The sequence below is a fragment of the Megascapheus bottae genome, chromosome X (genome assembly GCF_031878675.1).
Source record: "Megascapheus bottae isolate mThoBot1 chromosome X, mThoBot2.hap1, whole genome shotgun sequence".
Lineage (NCBI taxonomy): Eukaryota > Metazoa > Chordata > Mammalia > Rodentia > Geomyidae > Megascapheus > Megascapheus bottae.
Window position 1 is genome coordinate 17,222,251 of NC_143547.1, and position 25,315 is coordinate 17,247,565.

A 25,315-nucleotide genomic window follows, 5' to 3' on the forward strand; every position below is an offset into this window, starting at 1 on the left:
ATCAAGTGTCATCAAGTAAAGATCAATATTTCCAAAATTGTATCAAATATGGTAAAAATGAGTGCAAAACAAAATATTCACTCTGTTCAATTGAGAAAATTACAGCTTGATCCTGCCTGTAGTCTGGTTCTGAGTGTATAAAATTAAGGCCCTCAAAAATAAAATAGGAAATGGAAAATTCATATTCTATGCAGGATCATTTCATAAGAACAAATTAGTTCATGAGCAAAAGTGAAATAAATTTCAGCTTCTCAAAAAATTCCCTGGCTTTGTACTTTTTTCCAATAATTCCAATACGCTCCATATTTTTCCCAGAACCAAGAACCATCTCACTAAGTATATTTTATATGTTGAATAAAGCAACAAATAAAAACTGCACACCACTAATTACAATGTACAAAGTATAAGCAGTAGAAATTAGAGAAAGTATTTAAACTTGTATGAATTTGCACCTGTTTTGTTTCTTATGTGTCTTCACTGTGAAAATTATTAAAAAATTTTTTACAATTATGGATGCTGAAAATCTAAACATTAGATGTGAACATTTGGCTAAAGTTGCAGCATGATGGAGTATAAACATATTGGGATCTGTGATATCCTGAATCTCCATTTCTTTATAATCTTGGGATAAAAAATAGCTCATTTCTCCAGTTTAAAAATCTATCAATTAAGAAAACTATTTTGCATACAGGGATGCTGTGAGTTTTAAATCTGACAATTTGAGGCAGCTTGCTACATTAAACAAAACACTGCCTTCTTTATTTTTATGATTTCCCTCTAGAAAAGTCTCAATAAAAATTATACTTAAGGTATACAACAAAACTTGATTTTACAACCTTACGGGTAGAGAAAATATCATAGATTTGTGTTAACAGCAAAAAGATCTGAGAATTAGAATTCAAATCTTTCTCCACTATGTGGACATTGGTCTAACAGTAATAATAAAAATAATGAAAACAGGGGGCTGGGAGCTTGGCCTAGTGGTAAAGTGCTTGCCTAGCATGTACAAGACCTGGGTTTGATTCCTCAGTACCACATGCATAGAAAAAAAAAGCCAGAAGTAGTGCTGAGTTTCAAGTATTAAAGCTCTAGCCTTGAGAAAACACAAGGACAGTGATTAGGCACTGAGCTCAAGTCCCAGGACTGGCAAAAAATAATGAAAACAACATGAGTGCATGTCCTGACTTTAGTAGACATCACTGAATATAAGTGCATCAACATACACATGCATGCATAAAAACAAAAAGGAAAGTCCAGCCATAAGAGTGAAAAACAAAAATTCCAACACATGAGTAAAACAAATCAAATTCATATAGATTTTCAAATGTGAAAAATACCCTGCAAATCCTGAAACAAATTCAAAATGCTCAACAAAATCCATTTTCCCTTTAATAAATGTTTGTATATATTTAGTACATATTTATGGCTAGCAGTATGACTCAAGAGGTAGAGCATTTATCTAGCCCTGATTGTAAACCTCAGTATATGAATGAAAAAAGAAAGAAAGAAAGAAGAAAGAAAGAAAGAAAGAAAGAAAGAAAGAAAGAAAGAAAGAGAAAAAAAGGAAGGAAGGAAGTGGGAGGGAGGGAGAATGGGTGGAAGGTAGGAAGGAAGGAAGAAAATGTTTAAGTGCAGAGGCTGCAAAATCCATTTTTTTCCTACAGATTTTCCCTTCTATTTTTCCTTAAAGAGAATTAAAACCATCTGGTGTTTGGACGTCAAGGTTTTCATTTGTATATTGTACTAAGGAAATATTTCTTCTGGTGTGTTTCTATGCATAGTTAAATTTTTCAATGCACGATTTGTATAAAGGGATTCTAAGTTCAATATTTAAAAAAATTCTATCTTCTCAGAGCTAATGCATTATTGGTTTTTATTTATTTTATTTTGTTTTTATCTAGCTTAGTAAGTTTTTAAAAAACGAGACAATGCCACCTTAAGGATCATTGACTTTTACACTGTCCTTGTGTATACATAGAATAGATAATTTAATAGAGTGCCACCTGCAGTAAAATCCTTCAACAACCATTATTTTATAAATACTGATAACGGTATTTTGGGGAAGATATAAGTACTGTTATTTATGTATATTTTCATAAAAATGAAAACAAATAAAAGACTTAATAGAATTATAGTTTTTAAATCAAGAATGCTAAAATTATTTCTCAATATTTAATTAGTTTTAAATATGAGAAACTACTCTATTTTTAAATCAATGAGAAATTAAATTATTGCATTTTTAAGAAATAACAAAAATTAATTATGTGCTTACTGGCTCATGCCTACAATCCTAGCTATTCCAATGACTAAAATCTGAAGATCATGATTCAAAAGCAGCCCTGGCAAGAAATTCCATGAGACTCTTACCTCAGTTAGCAAGTAAAAAAGCAAGAAGTGGAATTTGCTTCAAGCGTAGGAGTGCCAATCTTGAGCAAAAAATGCTTAGGGACAGTGTCCAGCCCCTGAATTCAAGCTCCAGGGCTGGTTTTAATAAGGAACAAATTTGTGCATTGTAAGAAAGTATTATGGACTGAATTTTCCTGCCCCAAATTCTTTGGTTAAAAGTATTATGGACTGAATTTTCCTGCCCTAGTATGACTGCATTTTGATTCACTGTATCTGATTTTTGAAAGTATTGGTGTTCTTAATGTACTGTGCTATTTCTCTTCTCTTTTGTTGCCCTCATATTGTTACAGTATCTGACTTTGTTACCTGGCATATTGTATATGTATTTATTTGTTTATTTGAAATAGGAAAAAATGAGGGGAAATGAGATGATTGAGAGGGGGTGGGGGAAATGAAATGGAGAAAATATGAGAATGTGTGAGAAGTAATGCATCTACTACCTGGCAAATATAACTGTAACCCCTCTACACATTACAGTAAAAATATTAAACAAATGAGATAAGTAGAGTGATATTTCTTTTCTTTCAATTTTATTTTATTTTTTCATATATTTTTTATTGTAATTAATAGAAGGGTTTCATGATATTTGCCAGATAGAAGGTGCATTAATTCACATACATTGATACCCTTTCACATGTCTTGGTCCCCATTTCCCTCCCCACACCCCCACCCCTCATCTTGTTTTCCCCCCTTCCCTATCCAATTTCAAATAACCAAATACAAATATATCCAATATATCAGGTAACAAAGTGAGATACTGTAGAATGATCTTTCTTAATACCCGATTTGGAAAAAAAAAAGAGTTCATCTGCAAGCCAGAAATGACTATTGCTGGAATACATTGATGATTCCTATTCAGGACCAGAATGAGCTAAAATATTGAGTTTAGACTTGGCTACAGAAATTTAGAATTTCTAATAGTATTTTCTGTTTGTTAGTGAAGTCTCAGCTAATCACCACCAAAGGGTAATACAATTAATAGTGGCAGTTATAGCCATTTGAACACTGAAGATGTTTAAAATATATGGACTACTTTTTGTTATACAAAATTGGTGGAATAAAATTGCCGGTAGCTTTGGCTTTATTTTTTAAACAAAACCAATTTTGTGGATAATGTCTTAAAGTTTCATGCATGTATGATGTTTTCAAGAATACAAAATATACCATTTTTAAGCTGATAATAGTACATAAGCACTTAAGTATGAATATTTCTAAATTTATATTCACTACAAAAATAAATATTGGCCTGTTTTCTGCACTGTGTCATGCTATTGAAAAAGATTTCTTAGTATTCTTCTCTTTGCTTTAATATTACTAATGGCTAATTGATTAAAATTAAAATAAGAGCTCAAATATATACTTTTAGAGATAAATATGTCTTTACATAACTATGAGAGTCATTAAATTCTTATTAATAATAAATTATATGTCCTAATCTACTCTTATGAAAGCAAAAAAAGAAAGGTAATAATGCTTGTTTGAAAATGTAAACTTAGAAAATCAATTTTGTCACTCCAATGTTTTTATTAAAAGATGCTCATCAATACATCATTTCAGCATTACAATATGCCAGTGGAATTATGAACAGTAAGATATAAATAGTATAGCTCTCAATGATTAAATAAGTTGTTCTAGATAAAATTACTATAAGAAAACATAAGGAAATACCTTATTGATATAGGTCTTAGCAAAGTACTATAAATATTACCTCAAAGCATTTACAATAATGAAAAAAAACAGACAAAATAGATCATACTACACGAGTATCTTCCTAGTGAGGAAATAATCAACTGAATAAAATGATAATTTGTCATAATTTTAGCCCATCTAATATCTAAACCTCTATAACATATTAGAGTTGATGGAAATGAGACAATTTCCCTACATGACACACAGCTTTGAAAAGTAGAGATCAACAGTGCGATGAAGTTGTTCATGGGCATGTACTTAATGCAATGATACAAATTTTATCATAGAACCACAGAACTTGATCACTTATCCATCCTATTAGCCAATTGAGTTGAATTATGAAAGGTTTGTACTATAAAAAATAACTTGATGTGCTAACTACACTAAACCAAGGATGATTTTTGTAAAATATGTGAACTGTATTTGCCTTACATATAAAAAGTTTAGTGACTTTAGAATATATATTGGTCTTCCAAAATACCTTTATACTATGAAAAGGATGAAACTTTAGAATTAAAAAAAAAACACTTTTAGAACTACTTTATGCACCAAGAGAAACCTCCCTAAGCTTTACAACTCTGTCTACATTGATATGGAAAAAACTGTGATTATGGCTAAAAACACAATGGTTGTAAACTAATAAGTATTCTCTGGGGTTTCAAACACACACATACCTTTGCACCCAACTCATTATAATGCAGTTTCAAAGCTGTTACTCTTTCATCAAGCTCTTTAGGATTTTCTGTCTGCTTTTTCTGTACAATTTGACGTCCAGTTTTTATCACCATTTCTACTTCAGACTTCACTTCACTCAGACTTTTATACAAATTCTAAGAAAATTATGAAACAAGCATAATAATTAGCAATCATTTTAAATTAATGTTCTTATATGCTTTTCATATTTCTTTGAATTTTCTGTTGAATTAATATTTCTATTTGGAACTATTGACAAACATACATACATTTACAGTTATGCATCGTAATTACTTAGTTCTTTAATGAAGTTCATAAACATATTTTCTAAATGTTATGCAATTTCTATTTTAAGAGAAAGAGTTATATAATTCCACCCATAGCTTAAATGAATTAAATTCATTTCATATATATTAGAGAGTATTCAAATCATTCAAGTTGGATATCCACTATTGTCCTCATAGTTATCCATTTTGGTGGGATAAAAATGCCTAATTTCTATATTATAGGTTCAATGTATGTTTCATCACAAATAAGGAAGGCAATAATTTAAATATTTAATCAGATCATTTCAATTTATTTAAATGGTAATGATTTAAACAAAATATGTACATCACAATTAAAAAGTATATACATATATTCAAGTGTAGGTGGATATTGCACAACCTCATGAGTCAAGTGTCTTAATTTTAGAACTTATCTCACACAATGTGGTGTCATAATTTTGCTTTTCTATAAAGACATATTGTATATGCATACATGTATGTGTGTATATATACACATATGTATGAATGACATGCATACTTGTATAGATACAGACACATATATAATAGTTTATTTAATACATTGCTGATTTGTTAGATGCTAAATCTAAATAATAATTACTTATTTTTACTGTGTTAAAAATGAACTATAGGTGCCGGGAGTTTGGCCTACTGGTAAAGTGCTTGCCTAGCATGCACAAAGTCCCGGGTTCAATTCCATGGTACCACATACATGGAAGAAAAAAGCTGGAAGTGGTGCTAAAGCTCAAGTGGTAGAGCTCTACACTTGAGAAAGTCCAAGGTCACTGCTTGGACTCTGAACTCAAGCCTAGGACTGGCTAAAAAGTGAACTATAAAACTTGTGGAGGAGAAAGGTTCTGGGGCAAAACTGAGAGAAAATGATGGAAGAGGTGGTAGTGTTTATATAGTAAAATACTCATTACCTGACTCATGTAATTGTGTATCACATTTACAATGAAAAATATTTTTTAAAATGAAATAATATTATTAAAAGGCCACTCTCTTTGGAATTAGACAAAAAAAATGGTTTCTTCCCTTTTTACTCAATGCTTAGCCAAATCCTGGTGGCTCACACCTGCAATCCTTGCTACTCAGGAAGCTGCGAGGTGAAAATAATGGTTCAAAGCCAGCCCTGTCATGAAAGTCTGCAAGACTCTTATCTCTGATTAACCAGCAGTAAACTGGAAGTAGAGCTGTGGCTGAAAATGATACAGCTCTAGCCATCAGCAAAAGATCTCAGAGACATCATTCAAACTCTGAAGTTCAAGTTCCACAACTGATACACACAAAAGCAATCTGTGCCTAAAAATTCTGGAAAGACTGAGCAATCATTTAATTAAGCATACATGCATGATCTATTTCTCTTTTAATACTCTCTGGGATAACTTGTTAATATTCATTTATTAACTGATGTTAATATTCACTTATTTATTAATACTGTCTAATATTTCCAGATGATTCTTTTTTAATCTTTGATGTAGGTTTAAAAAATCTGGTATGTGGAAAAACTGAAATAATTTATTCTTTTTTTTTGCCAGTCCTGGGCTTGAGCTCAGGGCCTGAGCACTGTCCTTGGACTTTCTCAAAGCTAGAACTCTACCATTTGAGCCACAAGACCACTTCTGGCTTTTTTTTTCTATGTATGTGGTACCAAGGAATCGAAATTGGGTCTTCGTGCATGCTAGACTAGCACTCTACCACTCAGCCAAACTCCCGGCCCGAAATAATTTATTCCTATGCAGAGAATTGAATATGGGATTAGACATACTTCCAATCAATTTCCTCTTTAAATGGAAAAAATTGTACTGGCTATTAACTTCATTTCATTACATGAGCAGAACATCTATGGAAATGAAATATTACTATTTTTTGTGTTAATGTTAATAAGTAGACAGCATTTTCTTAAAGGCTGAGACATAATTACATTGTATATCACAAAGCATTTTAATAAAATAAAGAGAAAATTCTGAAACTGGAACATTCCTCTAATCCCATTTATTTACAAAGTAGAAGAAACTTATGAGTTTGAGGACAGCCTTTGCAAAATCAGAATTTATGTTAAAAAATCCTGAACCATGCAAACAAAAGGCCTAGAATGAGTAGTATGTCATGTCCAAGAAGATCCCAGTAAGTTCAACTGCTAATTTCTTTTTTTTTTTTTTGCCAGTCCTGGGCTTGAGCTCAGGGCCTGAGCACTGTCCTTGGACTTTCTCAAGGCTAGAGCTCTACCACTTGAGCCTCAGCACCACTTCCAGCTTTTTCTATATATGTGGTACCAAGGAATCGAACCCGGGTCTTCATGCTTGCTAGGCAAGCACTTTAACCACTAGGCCAAGTTCCTGGCCAACTGCCAATTTCTTAAAACAAAACAAAAATTTAAAAGACTGCATGAAAAGATATTTTAAACAGATCATAATATTTAAGCCAGAACCAGAAACAAATTGATGAGTGCTTTTATGATTCTTTTATATTAATTCAGGTAGGATTATTTTCAGCTCATACACTGGTAGATAAGTTTTATGTGGTAACAATAAACATCTATTCCTAGAAGAGAAAATACTAGCCTTACTTTGTACACATTGGTCAAGATATTTGAAAATTTGGCACAGTTTGAAACTAGTTTTGTTTAATTTTAGATATTATATCCCCTTGTATTCCTGTACTTGCTCATCTAATATCTAGGAACAAATACTTTATGTGCTTGCTAGAAACATTTTTCCCATTCAGAATTATTTTACTGAAATATATCTAAAGGTATCAGGTTTTCATTTGTACTGTGGCATAGATACAAGAACTATATCTACTCTCCAAAAATCTAAACAGAAAAACAGCATTTTTTGTTATTACAATTTAGTATTTTTACTTCAATGGTTACTTTGATGTTTCATAGTACATTCAGATTTATAATAATATTATAATATTTATATTATTATAATAGATACCCTTACATTACAGTGTTATATTCTCAGAAAATATCTGACCTAACCAACTTCTAAGAATAGAAATAAGTAACATTACTCTGTATTCTAGAAGTTAATGAGGATTAGCTCTAGCATTTCTTGCCCTTTTACTCTATCAGTATGGATTGACAGCATTATATACAGGACTGACATTTGACTGAAATATATTATAATTTGGAATGAAAGTACAGGAATGAAATCTGCTTTGTCCTTCACAGTAGTTAATCTTTAATTTATGTGAGATAATCTATATTCTGGTTAGAGAATTAGAGATGACTTCTATATCTTCTGTATATGTCTTAGCTTACTGTATACCTACTGTTTCTGGAATGGATGTGATTGCAGCTACTGCTGTGGTTGCTGTTTGGGGACTAATATTTCTCTGTTTTTACATTTAAAATATATTCAAAATTCCATAAGAATTAAGTAAAACAGCTGAAAGAACGGCTCAAGTGGTAGTGCCTTAGTCTAAAAAAGCACAAGTTCCAGAGTCCAAACCCCAAATAACTATGAAAATAAGCAAATAAACACAGACATTAACAGAATTATAGATTCAAAAAACCATTTATAGAAAAGGCATCAACTCACTATTACTTTGGAAAAGTTTTTGTCACTGAATACATGTGTAATTTCTGTTGTTAATCTTAAAATGTATACACTTATTACAGTTACCAAAATACTTTTATATTATAAATGAGAATGATTAAATACTTATAATAATGAAATTAAAGTGGAGTTGGATCTTTGCTGCCACAAATACATACCACACAATGATTTAGCTGTGACTGTACTACTTCCTGTTCAACACTCTTTGTTTCCAGTGCAGGCAAATGCATCTTTACTTCGTCTAAAATCATCTGACTTTCTTCTAGACGTTGCTCAAAATTAGCTGGTTTCTGGAATAATCGAAACTTCATGGAGACATCTTGTAATTTTTTCTGTAAAGGAAATGTAAGGAGGTATTAACTTAACTTTATTGTCTGTAAAATACCTAGATGTAATTTTATTAATACGTTTTCCTTTATTTCTTATGTTACCAGATATATATCAATGGAAACAAAAAGAAAATGTAAGAAGACTTCTTTTGCAATCATGCAATGCAAAAAAATATGTTGTGAAAATCCAACAATTTTTCTTAATCTAGTATCAAATAGATATCTTACTCTATCTTTAAAATGTTCCAAATAAGCTGGGTGCTGGTGGCTCTTGATTATAATCCTAGCTACTCAGGAGGCTGAGATATGATGACTTGGGCTCAAAACCAGCTCAGATAGGAAAGTACATGAAATTTTAATCTCCAATTAGTGACAAAGGAAAAAAGAAAGGAAGAGGACTTGCAACTCATGTGGTAGAGCATTAGCATTGAGCACAAAAGCTCAGAGACAGCGCATGTAGGCCAAGGAGTTCAAGTCCCAGGATTGGCACAGCACAAAAAAAATGTACCAAATGAGAGTACATATTGGTACTCATCACAATATCAATTTCAAATTATGCCCTCCATCTCAATTTTTCTAATAATTAATGAGTAAATATAGTTTGTGATTTAACAGGAAATAAAATAAATTTTTGATTAATACAATAAACTATACCTGTGCAATATCAATTTGGGATAGAACTCTTTGAGCAGCATCCTTCCCCTGATTATGTTTCTTCATTTCTTCCAAACTAATCTCATGACTTGTTAAATCCGATTGTATTTTCTGTTGGGAGAACAGCAATATTGTTCAAACGTATATTCATTTTTCATGAGGATAGAATTCAGAAACTCTTCTAAACTGTTGCTAACAATATAGCTTCTGTTAATAGAATATCTACTTTTCCTATAATAAATTATCAGAAATGAAATAACTTCTTTGTCCACAATTGATATACTTATATAAAAAAGAAATGGTTACTTGACTCACTGAAAATGAATTTGAATGTCTCAGTCTTTTGGTAGGATAAATAATACATAATTTTTTCAACAGGCAGTATTTTTGAAATTTAAATAAAATATTTAGTCATTGTCTATATTCAATAAGAATATTTTAGTCTTTTTTCTCAATATTTACCCAGAATTTTAGTTTTTTAACATGTATATATCAGGCCAGGAGTTTGGCCTAGTGGTGGAGTGCTTGCCTAGCATGAACGAAGACCAGGATTCGATTCCTCGGTACCACAATATCTTCATTAGTTGGCTAACAAAAGCATAAGCAATAATGATGTCTCATTTTTCAGGATCTTTAGAATTGGGGAGCTACTCAACAATCTACAAAAGTAATAGAATACATAGCATGAACTGATACACCTACAAAGTGGGTAACAGATGTAACAGGGGAGGTGATACTGAAGTAGAAGTCTGAATAAAGCTTTGTGGAAATGGCCTATGCTCTAAGGGATTTAAAGTCAGGACATTCCATGTATAAAATATTTTATCCTCTTAAAATGTGAACCAATATCAGCCATGTTTATGCCATATAATAATGGTAATGATGAAGTCATGGATAATGTGAACACAGATAAGGCATGTACAAGACATATCCATTAGATCCTATTTAACAAATTTAAATCTGACAAGAGGAAGAAATTCAGGACAAATTCTGTGGAGTTTGATTTTGTGACAAATATGCTGGAGAACTATGCTTATAGCATGCGGTGTCAATTAAGAAATAGCAAAATCCATAAGTGAAGAAAGAAGAAATTTGTTAAAGCACTGAGAAAGAGGAATTAAAAAATCAAGTTATAACTTCCACTCAGGCTGTGGTAGATGGGAGTTTCTCAGGATGGATACAACAGTAACTATTCTTCCAATTAAGAGATGAAGTTTATTTCTTCACATCCTTAAATCTAGCTTGCTTTTCTTTTATTGCCTTAAGCAATAGATTATAGCATAAGTGATGCTCTTCCAGTTATACCAAAAGTTCTTAATTCCCTTGACAGCTTATGTCATTCTGGAAAACTAACTCTTACAGAGTTCCCTCATGCTCCACCCAGCAAAACACACTCTGAGAACACTAGTCCCCACAGAGAGTCTACAAGTAAGTGTTCTAGGATACCACTCCAGTTGAGCTTTCAGTGGGTGAGTCTTATTGCACATTTAGCCTTATAAAACTTTCAGGTTACTACAGTATCAGTCAACAACTAACTATAATGCCATGAGATAAAAGAGAGAACAATCCAATTGAGCCTTTTCAATTCAGAACACTATTACAGATAATGATAAATAGTTGTTAGCAATATCCAAAATGCAGCCTTCAGTTTCTTTCCCAATTAAAAATTTTATTGTTGCCTGTGGCATCTACAAAACATTCCTGTTTGGTTCTGATAAATCTCCTGCCCTACTTATATTTTGCTTCAATTATTTGGGGATTTTGCATCTACATAACAGTCTGAGAAACACATGAAAAAAGGAAGAAAACAGGGTTATGAAACCAAGGCATTTCAAATTAAGAGAAAATAAGGAGTAGAGAAAAATAACTAGAAATGCAGTTGTAAATCAAGAATTAAATATTTTCAGATTCTAAATGAATGCTCTGGTACTTAATCTTGGTAGGATTAAGAAGGCCCAGGAGATTATCAAGGAATACATACATGTGTATGTGTGTGTCTGCGTTTGTGTGTATGTGTGTGTATGTGTGTTTCTTTTTGTGTAAGTAGGTTCCAGATACAATTAACTAAGAAGAACAATCAGCCATAAATGTTGGGGGGAGGGTAATGGGGACCAAGACATGTGAAAGGGTATCAATGTATGTGAATTAATGCACCTTCTATCTGGCAAATATCATGTAACCCTTTTATTAAATACAATAAAAAATATTTAAAAAAAAACTCCTAGGCTTGAGGCCGTCATATGATAAACAGGGAAAAGAGAACGCATGCTAGGTTCAGGTATTCTCCCCTCTCTGCTTTCTCTCTATCATGTGGTACACAGATTCTTCTTACAACCATAAAGATGTTTAGTGATTCACGTACAATTTAAAGAAGTAATAAAATCTTTGAGACTAAAATCTCAAAGAAAACCTTCTTCCTTTTAAGTTGTTTTCCTTAGGTACTTGTCACAGGGATAAACATGATAACTCACACAAATAGTTTCAAATATTTTGCAAATGAAGATACTTTAAAATTTGAAATTCTTAGAGCTGATAAATGATTGTAATGAAGTTCAAGGACATAGATACTACTTGGAAATGACCATCATTCTTTGGTGGCAGCAAACTTGTGGAGAAAGAAATCTTGAAATCAATCCCATTCATTATAGCCACAAAAAGAAACACCTAAAATTAGTTTAAATGTGGAAGTGAAAGACATTTACAATGGAAATTAGAAGGCATCAGTTAAATAAATTGAAACTCTGCACAAAAATGTATAACATAGACCCTTCATGTTCATGGATAATAAGAGACAATATTGTTTAAATGTAAATAATACCCAAGGATTAGACTCAACACAATCTCAAACAGAATAAAAATGTCATTCTTCACAGAACTAAAAAAAAATTCACCAATTTATATGGAGGCAGATGTGGCTTGAAGACACAAATCAATCCTATACACAAAAGAATAAAGTGATGAAAATAATAATTCTTGTTTTCAAGACTTTCTATAGATCCATAGTCATGAGAACAGCAAGTTACTACCATAAAAAAAAGTAATTCAGTAGAATACCATAATGATATACTAGTGGAATAGAATAGCACTCCCAGAAATAAATCTACACATCACTAAAATTCAACAAAGGTACCAAAAATATCCCTATACTAAATGATGCTTGGGAAACTGGAGATGTCCATTTGCATATTAAAATTTGACTCCTATCTCTAATTATTTTCAAAATTCAACCCAAATATATCAAACACTTGAATAGGAATCTTGGCAGCTATTGGAAGTAAATATAAGAAAATTACTTCAAAATAATCCTATAGGCAAAACTTCTATATGATCCCAAAAGCATAGAAAACAAAAAATAATAAATGAATGGGATTACATAAAATTTAGAAGCTTCTAATGCAAGCAGTGAATCCACAAGTTCAATAACCACTACTGCCAAAAACGAATAATAAAAAATTAGGTGCTACTACACAGCAGAATATGAGAATATTCTTACTCACAGTTGATCTAAGAAAATATTAGTATTCAGAATACAAAAGTAACTCAAGAAATTTAAAGCAAGTGATCCAATTGAAATCTGCAAATAATCTTAATAAATGTTTCTCAAAAAATAATGTAAGTAATGCCAGTGGGTCATACCCATAGTTATATTTATAGATATAAGGAAGCTGAGTTCTGAGGACCAGAGTTTTAAGCCAGTCCAGGCAGCAAATTCTCTAAGACTATTAGCTCTAATTAACCAGCCAAAAGAAGAGGTGTGGCTCAAGTGGCAGAAAAATTTCTTTGAGTGAGAAAGCCAAGTGATAGTTTGAGAACCTGAATCCAAGAACCAGTTCTGGCACAAAAATTAATTAATTAGTTAATTGGATAGAACTGGTAATACAAATTATCAGCAAATAGAAAATAAAATACTCAATGTCATTAATTATAAGGAAATATAAATAAAAATCATTTTAGTTAAAATAATTACTATTAAAATTTTAAATTACCATTGATGGTTAAAGAAACAAATATAATTGTGAAGGGAAAGTGAATTAATACAGTCCCTATGGAAATCAGTATGGAGATTCCTCAAGGGACTAATATTATAACCACCATATGATCCTGCTATAAAATTCTTAGGTATATGCCAAAAGGAATGCAAATCAGCATCCAGAACACATGTAGGCATATTCATGTTGGTTTTGATATTATCCACAAGAACTAAGATATTTAATCATTCTACATGATTATCAACAGAAGAATGGATAAAAATTGTGATTGTGTATATTACTTAGTATTATGAAATAAAATTTAAGTCTTATCATTTGTAAATGACTGAAATTGGAGGACATTATGTTGGGTAAAACCAGATTGAATAAATCCACTACTGTATATTGTTCCCACACATGGAAGCTAAACAAAGTCAATCATGAGGTGAAAAAGGGATTACTAGAGGTTAGAATTTGAATTTGAGAGGTGGTCAAAGGACTGTTAAATATGTGATATAAAAATATGACATTGACCAACATTTTTATATATAGCTTAAAGAAGATAATAAAATAAAATAATGAGAACTAGAAAGTAATTAAAATGATAAATAAAATTGCTCGCATTCAAAGCAAATGAACTTTATAGTGTTAAATTGTTGCTATATATAAGTAATACTTTGCAATAAGCTTTCCTTTTATTTAGCACACTAGCTGTGTGTTTATGTGTGTTTGTTTCAGAAAAATGAGAGAGTAAGAGAGAGAAGAGAATAAGGAAGATGGGAAGGAGAAGGAGGAGGAAGAGCAGTAGAAGATGGAGGGAGGGGAAGGTGGCAGTATAACTTCATACAATATATAATTATCTCAAAGTTTCAAAGTAAGAGAGAGAAGTTGGAAGAGAAAAACCATCAGAGTACACTAGACTTCAAGAAACATGAAAAAGAAACCCACTAAAATATGAATAAAATCTATTAAAATAAAATAAGGAACCAAGAAAGAGAGAATGCCACCAAAATCAAATGATGTGATAATTTTGAGAATAAGAAATCAGCAAGGACAGTTTTGAGCGATCATATGACAGAAGTAGTAATAAGTGTACATTAACTGGTCAATGAAGAGTTTGACTAGATCAGTCTGTGTGTAATGAGAGTAGAATTTGAAGAGCTGAAGCCTGATTAAAGAATTGGAAGCTACTTAGAAAATAATTTGAATGATTTTTGAAGACTTTGGACTCATAATGAAATTCAGGTCAGTCAGATGTGAAGATATATTAGAATTTATGAAAGAGGTTTCTTTTAATGTAAGAAGACAATTCATCAAAATAAACACATGCAAAGAAAGTGAAAGTAAAAACAAATGGATAATAACAGACATGACCAGTTGAAAATATTCAAAGAAGCAAAGTTTGCCTTTTATTTAAAAATTCCAAAGTAAGACATAAATCAAACCAATTTTACCTTTGTGATAATTTTCACTCAGCATAGCTGTTTCTTGTATATAGATTAGTGAGAAATATTAGATGAAATAATATATGCTCATGTGTTTAATATATCATGCATTAATGTGATATTACAAATTTTCTTGTTAGGATGAGAATTTTGCTATTGCTGACAATGAGGATAATTGAAGTGATTAACTTTTATTATTTTCCTTTAAATATCTCCTGTCAAACAGCAGAGGTGGAGATTGAGAGGAGAAACTGATGAGAGAAATAAAGAAACACCAACAAACAAGGCTTAAATTATATATCTATAAGCATTATCTAAATATATATTTTTAAAATTTTCAAGTTTCCATCAAAAATCAAGGGGAGAAAATAAAATATATATATAGTCTTTTAATCTATGTATGTATAAATATAAATGTATATATATATGCTATATATATTATGAATCTATATATAGAAAAACATGAAAAGATACCATTGATAATATTGCCATTACTACACCAGACCTTTGTATGAACTTGTGCAGTTACATTAATCTATCATTAATATGAATTAAACAAATTTTTCATTTAAATAGTAACTTTTAGTTTATACTTCATACACATTTAACATCTACTTAATTTGAAGAGTCATTATTCTAAAACTATGTAGTTACAAATGCTTATCATTTTAAGATGGGTTTATTGTGAAATAAATAAGTGAATTGTTTATATAACAGATTATTGTGGAAGCTTTCAGTCACAATAGACAATCTTCTATTCAAAAATCTCTCTAATAAAGCAAAAGAAAAATATTGCATCCTTTTCTCTGATTTTAGGATCATATTGAGAAAAATTCTGCTATTCTAGAAGAAAATATTGTGATAAAATATTTTATCTCAATAAAATTAGTTCTGTAAATGACTATTACATTTATAAATTTGATTTTAAATATTTAAAGAAAACACAGTAGAACTTGTGGGATTATTATCCTGACCTCATACAAAACCAGTTAACTCCTCAGTGAGGTAGTAATTTGGGACTACTGCTATATAACACCAAGTTTGATCCCAAAGAAAACCTTGATTCACCTTCATTAAGAATCACTGGAATTATTTATTTGAAGTGAAGACATATACAGCGAAATACATCCATATATCAGTACAAAAATAATATTTGAAAATCAACTATGCTCATCACTAAAACTCTAAGATAGAAGTATGAAGAGAAATAAAATCACAAATGAGAATGGTACTGACAGAAATTACCAAGTTCCAGAGCATCATGAGGGAATACTTCTCAAACCTTACGCCAACAAACTTGAGAATCTAGAAGAAATGGATGAATTCCTAGCCAATATTAACATACCCACACTGAACCAAGAACTAACCCAAATAAACAGACCTATTTCAAGCACTGAAATAGAAATGGCAATAAGAGAACTTCCACCTAAGAAAAGCCCAGGGCCAGATGGATTCACAGCTGAATTCTATAAGTTCTTCAAAGCAGAGCTCACACCAATACTCCTCAAGCTCTTCAACGAAATTGAAAATGAAGGTTCTTTACCAAACTCATTCTATGAAGCCAGTATAACCCTCATCCCCAAACCAGACAGAGATACATCAAAGAAAGAGAACTATAGATCTATTTCTTTGATGAACATCGATGCAAAACTTCCTCAACAAAATACTGGCCAACCGTCTATAGCAACTCTTCAAAAAAAATATACACTGTGATCTAACTGGATTCATCACAGGGAGGCAAAGCTGGTTCAACATTCACAAATCAATATAATTCAACACATCAAGAGGAGTAAGGACAAAAATCACATGATTGTCTCAATAGATGCAGAAAAGGCATTTGACAAGATCCAATACCCCATTATGCTAAAAGCTCTGCAGAAACTAGGAATCAATGGAACATTCCTCAGTATAATAAAGACTATGTATGACAAACCACAGCTAGCATTATACTTAATGGTGAAAAGCTAAAGCCATTCCCTCTAAAATCAGGAACTAGACAAGGATGCCCACTCTCTCCAGACTCTTTAACATATTATTAGAATTTCTAGCCAGAGCAATAAGGCAAGAAGCAAGCATAAAGGGGATCCAAATAGGGAAAAAGGAAGTAAAACTTGCCCTCTTTGCAGGTGACATGATTCTGTAATTAAAGAATCCTATAGACTCCACTCCCAAGCTCCTTGATCTGATTTAAAATTTTGGAATGGTAGCAGGGTATAAAATTAACCCTCAAAAATCAACTGCCTTCCTCTACGCCAACAGTGAGAGGAATGAGGCAACAATCAGAAAGCAACTTCTTTTGCAATAGCCTCAAAGAAAATAAAGTACCTAGGAATTACCTTAACTAAGAATGTAAAGGACCTTTTTGATTAAAACTTTAAAACCCTGAAAAAGGAAATTAAAGCAGAACTGAGGAAATGAACAAACCTCCCATGCTCCTGGATTGGAAGAATCAACATTGTGAAAATGGCAATCTTGCCAAGGGCTATCAACAAATTCAACGCAATACCCATCAATATCCCAATGCCATTCTTTAAAGAAATAGAAGAGGCAATCCAACATTTCATATGGAATAAGAAAAGACCCCGTATAGCAAAAACACTTCTTAGCAGAAAGAACAGCACAGGAGGAATTTCAATACCAAACTTTAGACTCTATTACAGAGCTATAATTATCAAAACAGCTCGGTACTGGCACAAGAACAGTCCTGAAGACCAATGGAATAGAACTGAGGACCCAGATATTAAACCACAGATCTATGGCCACCTAATCTTTGACAAGGGAGCCAAAAAAATAGAATGGAAGAAAGACAGCCTCTTCAACAAGTGGTGCTGGCAGAACTGGTTAAGCACCTGCAGAAAACTAAAGTTGGATCCTTCTTTGTCAACCAGTACTAGAATTAACTCCAAATGGATCAAAGTCCTCGAGATAAAAGCTGACACACTGAAAACTTTACAAGAAGGAATAGGAGATACACTAGGCCTCCTTGGCACAGGTCGAAACTTTCTTAATAAGGACCAAGAATCACAACAAATCAGAGAAAGGCTGGATAAGTGGGACTGCATTAAACTGCAGAGTTATTGTATGGCAAAGGACATAGCTAGTAAATTAATTAGGAAGCCTACAGAATGGGAGAAGATCTTCACCAACCATACAGCGGACAAAGGCCTCATATCTAAAATATATCAACAGCTCCAAAAATTGAAACAGAAGTTTTTTAAAAAAAATAATCCTTCTTTGTATCTATTTTTGTTTTCATTTCATTTTGTCTTATTTGTTTATTCATGTTTTGGGGAGGACAAGAGGGAGAGGCAGTAATGGAGGCATAGAGGTTGAACAAATGCAGCAGCAGTACTCACTGGATACTGTTCTGAAAGTGAACTACAAAACTCATAGCTGGGAAGAGGAGAGGAAATCTGGGAGAGAGCAAGGGCATGGTTGACATTGTTCAAAAGGAATATATTTTTTATCCACCTTACATAAATATCCATAAGTCCTATGTATATTACCTTTACAATAAAATAGTTCAGGACAAAAATTTAGAAAAAATATCAGATATTAATAACATTTCCAATACAGAAATTTACAATTAACTGAACTGAGAAGTCTTTTAATAATGCTTTATCTCATCAGATGATTCTCATATATCAAATCAATGACAGAAAATGGCCACTAAAATTAAGCTGTAGCAGTTTTGAGTATTTAATGGGATAAAGAAATATCAACCAATTATTGGAGCCTTTGTAATGTTGAAGAATGAAAGTAATTCCAGATAAAGTAACTGAAAAACAAGTCAGAAAGGAAAATATTAAATATATTGCTACTGTTGACTATTAAGAGAAAAAAACCAACACTGTTAGATTAGAAATTTAAAAAGCAATAGTAAATTAATAATTACAACCAAAATAAATGAAATATACTAAAAGATATTAGATGACATCTTTTCAAGAATTATGACTGTGAATAATAAGTTTTACAAGTTTCAGTGTATACCATATAATTCTTCAACATAAGCCTCTACTTCAAGAAACATCAGAAAAAAGCTTTTAAGCATAACTCATACAACCTAAGTTGTCAGTAGAAATATCCATTTATTTATAACTAAAGCTAATATTACTAAATTATTGCACCCAATGTTAACATGAATTTTAAGTGTAAAACTTTTAACTATGTAGTGATTTACCACATAAAAACATTTTGTCTCAAGATGACAATGTACTGAGCAAAATTAATTATATAGTATTGTCTAATTATTATCTCTGTGAAAATCAGTGAATCTCAAACTGGTTATATATGTCTACAAAACAAAACAATGAAGGAACAAGAAGACATTGGAAAAAAGCAAAAAGAAATAACCACATAGTATATTAAGAAGAACAATCACAAATATAAACCACTTTTTTCCATATCCTAGAATTAATATTTTAGTCTCATCATATATAACTATATATACATAGCTTTTAAGCTATGTTGATTCTCTAGGAGAATCCTAGATTTGTAATAATTATTACAAATGAGAAAAATACATGGAGCCTATGTTCCTTTGGCTCTAGCTTACTTCAAATAGCAAAATACCAAGAGTCATTTAGGGCTCACTGACTGTAAAAAACTGTTACATTGCTAGACATATTTTTGTTAATATATAATTTGTAAGGAAAACCTTGTGTACTTTAATAAAATTGCAAGATACTTCTTGAGCATTTACTAGTTGGTCTTGTTCTCAAACATTAGTAGTAAGAAATGGAGGTAGACAAGAAAAGACAAGCTGAGAGTTTGGCCTAGTGGTAGAGTGCTTGCCTAGCATGCACAAAGACCCAGGTTTGATTCCTCAATACCACATACATAGAAAAAAGCTGGAAGTGGAGCTGTGTCTCAAGTGGTAGATCTCTAGCCTTGAAAAAGTCCAGCCAGGACTGGCAAAAAAAAAGACAACGAAAGTAAATTAGAGATAAAATAGTTTTAGATAATAAATATTATAAAATATTAAAGCTAACCATATTGTTTGGGTGATCAGTAGCAATTTGGCTTATTATCTCCTCTAGTAGCTCTATTTATAATATCCATTTATGTTAGAGTAAATTGGAAAAATGTTCCATTTAAATTACTTCAAAATATTCAAATATTTTAGATCATTCTATGGTGCTATTAGTTTGTTTTATCTTTATATTTAGAAGTTATAGAGACATGTTCAAATAAGGTAGAATAATTTACCTTCAGTTTAAGATGATAAACATTTCTGAGTTTGTAATATGAAAAGTGCACATTTCATCATCATACTTTCTATGATGAAATAATACTGTGCAGTTTCTCAAAATGGACTGTATAATTGGTGGCATGTTTCCAAACTTCAATGCTTGTGACGGTTTTCCCAATAATTCAACAGGTCTAAATAAAAATAATAACCATAAGCCGGGCATGGTGGCTTACAGCTGTAATCCTAGCTACTCAGGAGGCAGAGATCTGAGGATCTTGGTTCAAAGCCATTCTGGGCACTAAAGTCCATGAGACTCTTATCTCCAATTAATCACAAGAAAAGAAGTGTTGCTGAGGCTTAAGGGGTGGGGCGGTAGCCTTGAGCTGAAGAGCTCAGGGACAAAGGCCCAGCCCAGAATTCTCTCCCCATGATTTACAAAATAATAATAATAATAATAATAATAATAATAATAACAATCATCATCATCATCATCACCATCATCTTCTTTCCAAACTGGCAATGCAATAAATTGTGAATAGCAACACTCCACAATATGGCACGTAGTTTGACAACAGACTGAAAATTAGTTACACTGCCAGATCTCCTTTGTTGAATGAGTAAGAATATATGGAGGTATCAGTTGAACATTTGAACTGAAATTGCTTATCTAGTTCTTCATTTTCATTTTTGGGTAGGTTATTTAATCCTTATATTAATTCTCAAAAAATCACCTAGATGGTTTATATACTTAAATTCACAAAACAGAGAAGTAGGATATAAAGTTAGAGGGTTCTAAGTCATTTGGCAATCAAGTGTGTTTATTTACATCATAAAAGTATGTTTTTTCCCTTAATGAAATCATAAACTCAATATGACAGACCAAAATATGCATTTCATTCTTTACTTTTTAAGCCATTCATTTTGATAATTTAGAAAGTTTCAATATAAATCAGACTAAATACATTCAAAGTGATTTAAATCTTAGTTTCTTCAATAAACAGGACAACTTCAATTATAAGTTCTTTTGAAGTACAGCTAATGTAATCAGTTTAAATTAGTAATTTCTTTTGTTTAAAAAGTTTTTCCCTATTTTTTTATTGATACTGAATTATACACTTTTAATGAGAGAAAGATTGAGAAGGGAGAAATCAGAATTACAGTGTTCTCTTAATGAAGCTGAAGTCTTAATTTAGTGAATGAAACATTGTAGGCATCTTATTGAATAAAAAAGAGCATATCTAGCAAATGAGATCTGATGATAAACTCAGCATAGCTGACTTTACTGTTATAAAAATACATGTTACATTTGCTTGTTTTCTGAATTCGTTCACATTCCTTCTGTTGTTCATACATCTAAACGTATGAGAGATTCCAAAAGAGAAAAGCAGAGATCTGTGAGACAAAAATTTAGAATAGTTAAGTGACTATAATCCCTGTTGTATAATAATCAGATTTTCCTTTATAGAATGTGCGTCCTATACATATAATGGTCTGGGTGACTTTTACAGTTGTCTAGGTTAGGTTTTCTTACATATTGGAAATTCAAGATCTGAAATTATTTGAAAAGGAAAAAAAAGAGCATGTTATGAAATGTCCAGAATTTTAGAAATTATATAAGTAGCTAATTATAAAAATACTGCAGTGATCCTTAAAATGATTCAGCTAATTTATACATTTACTGTAGATTTGGAAATAGGAAAAATGAAAGAAAATCAAGCTGACTTTAACCTCAAACACCCACAGCAAAATTTCTATTTGTCTAAAATTATATATGTGTAATAGTTCTCAGCCATATTTTCTATTTTCACTGATTTCATAAAACAATAAAAACGAATTTAAAATAGGAGAGGAAACCCCTAGTAGTTTGAGTGTTACTCCAGACTCCCTCCCAATGAAATTCTGACAAAGATGTAAGAATCTTACAGTGATTCTGTCATAAATCATACAGTCATTCTTATAGGACTGATTAGAAGTATGAGAGGCCTAAAAGTAATGGATTCTTTGCAAGCTATTCATCAAACAAACAGTAAAAGAACATATAATCCAATTAATACATGGTAAATGAATTGAACAGTTTTCTAAAGAACAAAAGCCCAGTGGGTTCCAGTGGCTTATGCCTGCAATCCTAGCTACTCAGCACAAGCAGGAAAATCCATGAGACTCAGAACATTACAACTTGGGGGAAGGAGAGTGGAATGAGGGGATCAGGAGAGACAGTGGGAAATAATGAGAGAGGAGATAACAATATTTGACAAGAAATATGCTCATTACCTTACTTATATAACTGTAACCCCTCTGTGTATCACCTTGACAATAAAATAAAACAAAATAAAAAGCTAGAAGTGGAGCTTGGCTCAGTGGTAGAATGCCAGCTCTGAGTGGAAAAAGCTAAATTACCATAAATTCAAGCCCCAGTACCAGCCATTTAAAAAAAGGTGGGGGGACTATAAACTTATAAAATTCAGTGTCCTTAGTTAAGAATGAAATGCAAATAAAGGAACATTCACATTCTCTTTCACACCAGTCAGAATTATGTGATTATATGATTGTGAAGAACATAAATCAATGACTGACAAAGGATTATGAGAATGGAGGAGGAAAAATTCCTTAGACATTCTTGTTGAAAATGTAAATTACCAAAGCCATTAGGGGTATCTATACTGAACTTCCTCAAAAAACTAAAATCAGCAGTACATTAGGATTCAGTGATACCACTCCCTGGGCATAAAACAGAGAATCTAATTTAGCAAGCAATAGGGTTGCCTGCATACCCATGCAATGAACTAAACTGCTTAATTTTAGCTATGTGAAAATAGTTGAGTGTTTCTTAACATTTTGATGACTGAGTCCATTCTGATTGTGATTTGTTCTGGGATACAGTTTGGATACTTGGATTCTTTTTGCTGGATCATATCAATAGTTAAAAATAAATTTTGTAAGTTAGTATATTATTGTGGGAAATGAACACATAAATATGAATTCATTCCATGAGTTTCTTTAAAGTTAAAACAATGAGGGAACTTTATTTTTCAAATTGTTTCAAAGAAGCACTTGTTTAATATTTTTATTCATAGTAATTTTTACAAGATTCTTACAATTTTGTTTCAGTATCTAAAATATATATTTATTTTCTAGGTAAAGGTTCCCTATTAACATTGATTCAGTTATCTCTGTTATAATTTTAACATTGTACTTTAACAAAAATCTCTTTTTAAGTGGGCTGGCATTTTGCAGTTCAGATTGTAATCACAGCAGTTAAGTGGTAGTTTGGCTAAGTACTATTATTAGAAATAAAATGCTTCTATATCAACCTATGTTCTAGTATGCTTGTCATATATTTGTTTTATAGTCTAAAAGGTTAATCTTTAGTCCAGCTAGCATGTATCACTAAATAAAAATAAGAAAATTCAATAAAATTCAAATTAAAAGGACAGGGTTTTCTAAGCTTACAACAGATAACTGATTAATCCACATACTGAAGAAAAGAACTCTTTTCTGTCCTATAGTTAGAAATGCTAACAAGAATGTAAGGAAGTACCTTGATCTATATTGAGTTTTAATATTAATAATATAGACATCAAAACCTCATGTATATCCATTTCCTCAATCATGGGAAGTATGTATATTTGACAATCTTAGTCTTAAAATGCTGGAAAATGTGGCTTTACTAACAGATTCGAATTTAGTAGCAAAACTATCAGTGCACCACACGGTGGAGGCAGACATCCACAAATCTCTGCAAACAGTATTTGACAGAAAATGTGAGCATATACTGAGAACACTAAAGGATAATGTCATTTATATTGTCCTGCTTCTGTGATGAATTAAATATTCAGTGTATGAAAGGAGAAAGCAAAGTCCACTTGTCATTTAATCAACAATGCATTTTCCACAATATTTAGAGAAATATATTTGGTTTTGGTTAATGTAAGTATTAAGATATATCTCTCCTCTACACACATACACAATAAGTATGCTATTTTGCTATATTCTAAGTGGGTTCTGTGGCTCACAGAATTACACAATAAGTATGCTATTTTGCTATATTCTAAGTGGGTTCTGTGGCTCACAGAATTAAGTTCTTCTTTCACAGGAAACTTGTTTACTCTCTATTAAACTTTTTCATGGAAGCTTCAAAATGAGCATTAGAAAATAAAATCCTGTTACTCTGAATAAGTGATAATTTTTTTCAGGAAAAAATAATTTGCTGTCATCTTCAAATGAAGAACTGGAGAACAATGTCTTGATAGCATTTAGTGGTTTACAATTTCCAACACTGATTATTAGCAATAAGGGAGATTCATTTATACTTGAAAATGCAAGTAAAACAATATATAGAAAATACATTTGAACTGATCAGTATTCTAAAGTTCCTTTGTTGAAGTAGTTTTAAAATGTCTTAATTTCTGCTATTTACAAGTGCTATTTAACCTCTATGGCTAAATGTTATAAAATATTTTTTATCTGAGAATGCTAAGTAAGCAAATGTATCCTTTTTCCTATTATTAGAAACTATTATCTAATGTTTATGCTTATAGAGTTAGGCATTTGTATCATTTTTGTGTGTGTGTGACAGTCCTGGGGCTTGAACTTAACACTTGAGCCACAGCTCCATTTCCAGCTTCTTGGTGGTATAATTGGAGGCAAGAGTCTCACAGATTTTCCTGGCCAGGATGGCTTAAAATTCAGATAATCAGATCTCAGCTTCCTGAGTAGATGGAATTACAATCATTAGCCACTAGCTCCCATAACATGCATTTCTAATTAAATAATACACACTGTGTCCTATAAAATTTTCAACTCAACACTTTTTCCTAAAATCATTCAAAATTTTTCTAAGCCAATCTATATACTCATATTTGTTCTGTGTCTCAAAATTAACTTAATATGCATATTTGGATTTTTAATGTTTAATATTTATACACTTATGTTTTTCTTTACATCCACTTAGACCATCATGAGAAGTCTTTACTCAAACAATCCTCTGAGGACATCCACTAAATTGACAAAAAAGTAGAATCACTCTGTATTTTCGTTATAATCCCTCTCCAACTCACCGATAATATCTTTCTCAATATTATTTACAAAAC

The 25,315-nt window shown here is 31.6% G+C and overlaps 1 protein-coding gene across 3 annotated transcripts in view; it reads right to left on the reverse strand.

Annotated features, from left to right (window-relative positions):
- The window catches only part of Dmd (dystrophin), a 1,999,854-nt gene that overhangs the window by 1,277,900 nt on the left and 696,639 nt on the right, over nt 1-25,315 (reverse strand). For 2 of the 3 annotated variants that reach the window (XM_090326711.1, XM_090326710.1), the window contains exons 1-3: nt 9,622-9,719; nt 8,797-8,970; nt 4,770-4,925 (exon numbers count right to left, since the gene is read on the reverse strand). In XM_090326711.1, coding sequence (XP_090182837.1) covers nt 4,770-4,925; nt 8,797-8,970; nt 9,622-9,687 — 396 coding nt within the window. In that variant the 5' untranslated portion in view covers nt 9,688-9,719. Of the gene's footprint in view, nt 1-4,769; nt 4,926-8,796; nt 8,971-9,621; nt 9,733-25,315 lie in introns of those variants that run through there. The other variant, XM_090326714.1, reaches the window with a different exon arrangement.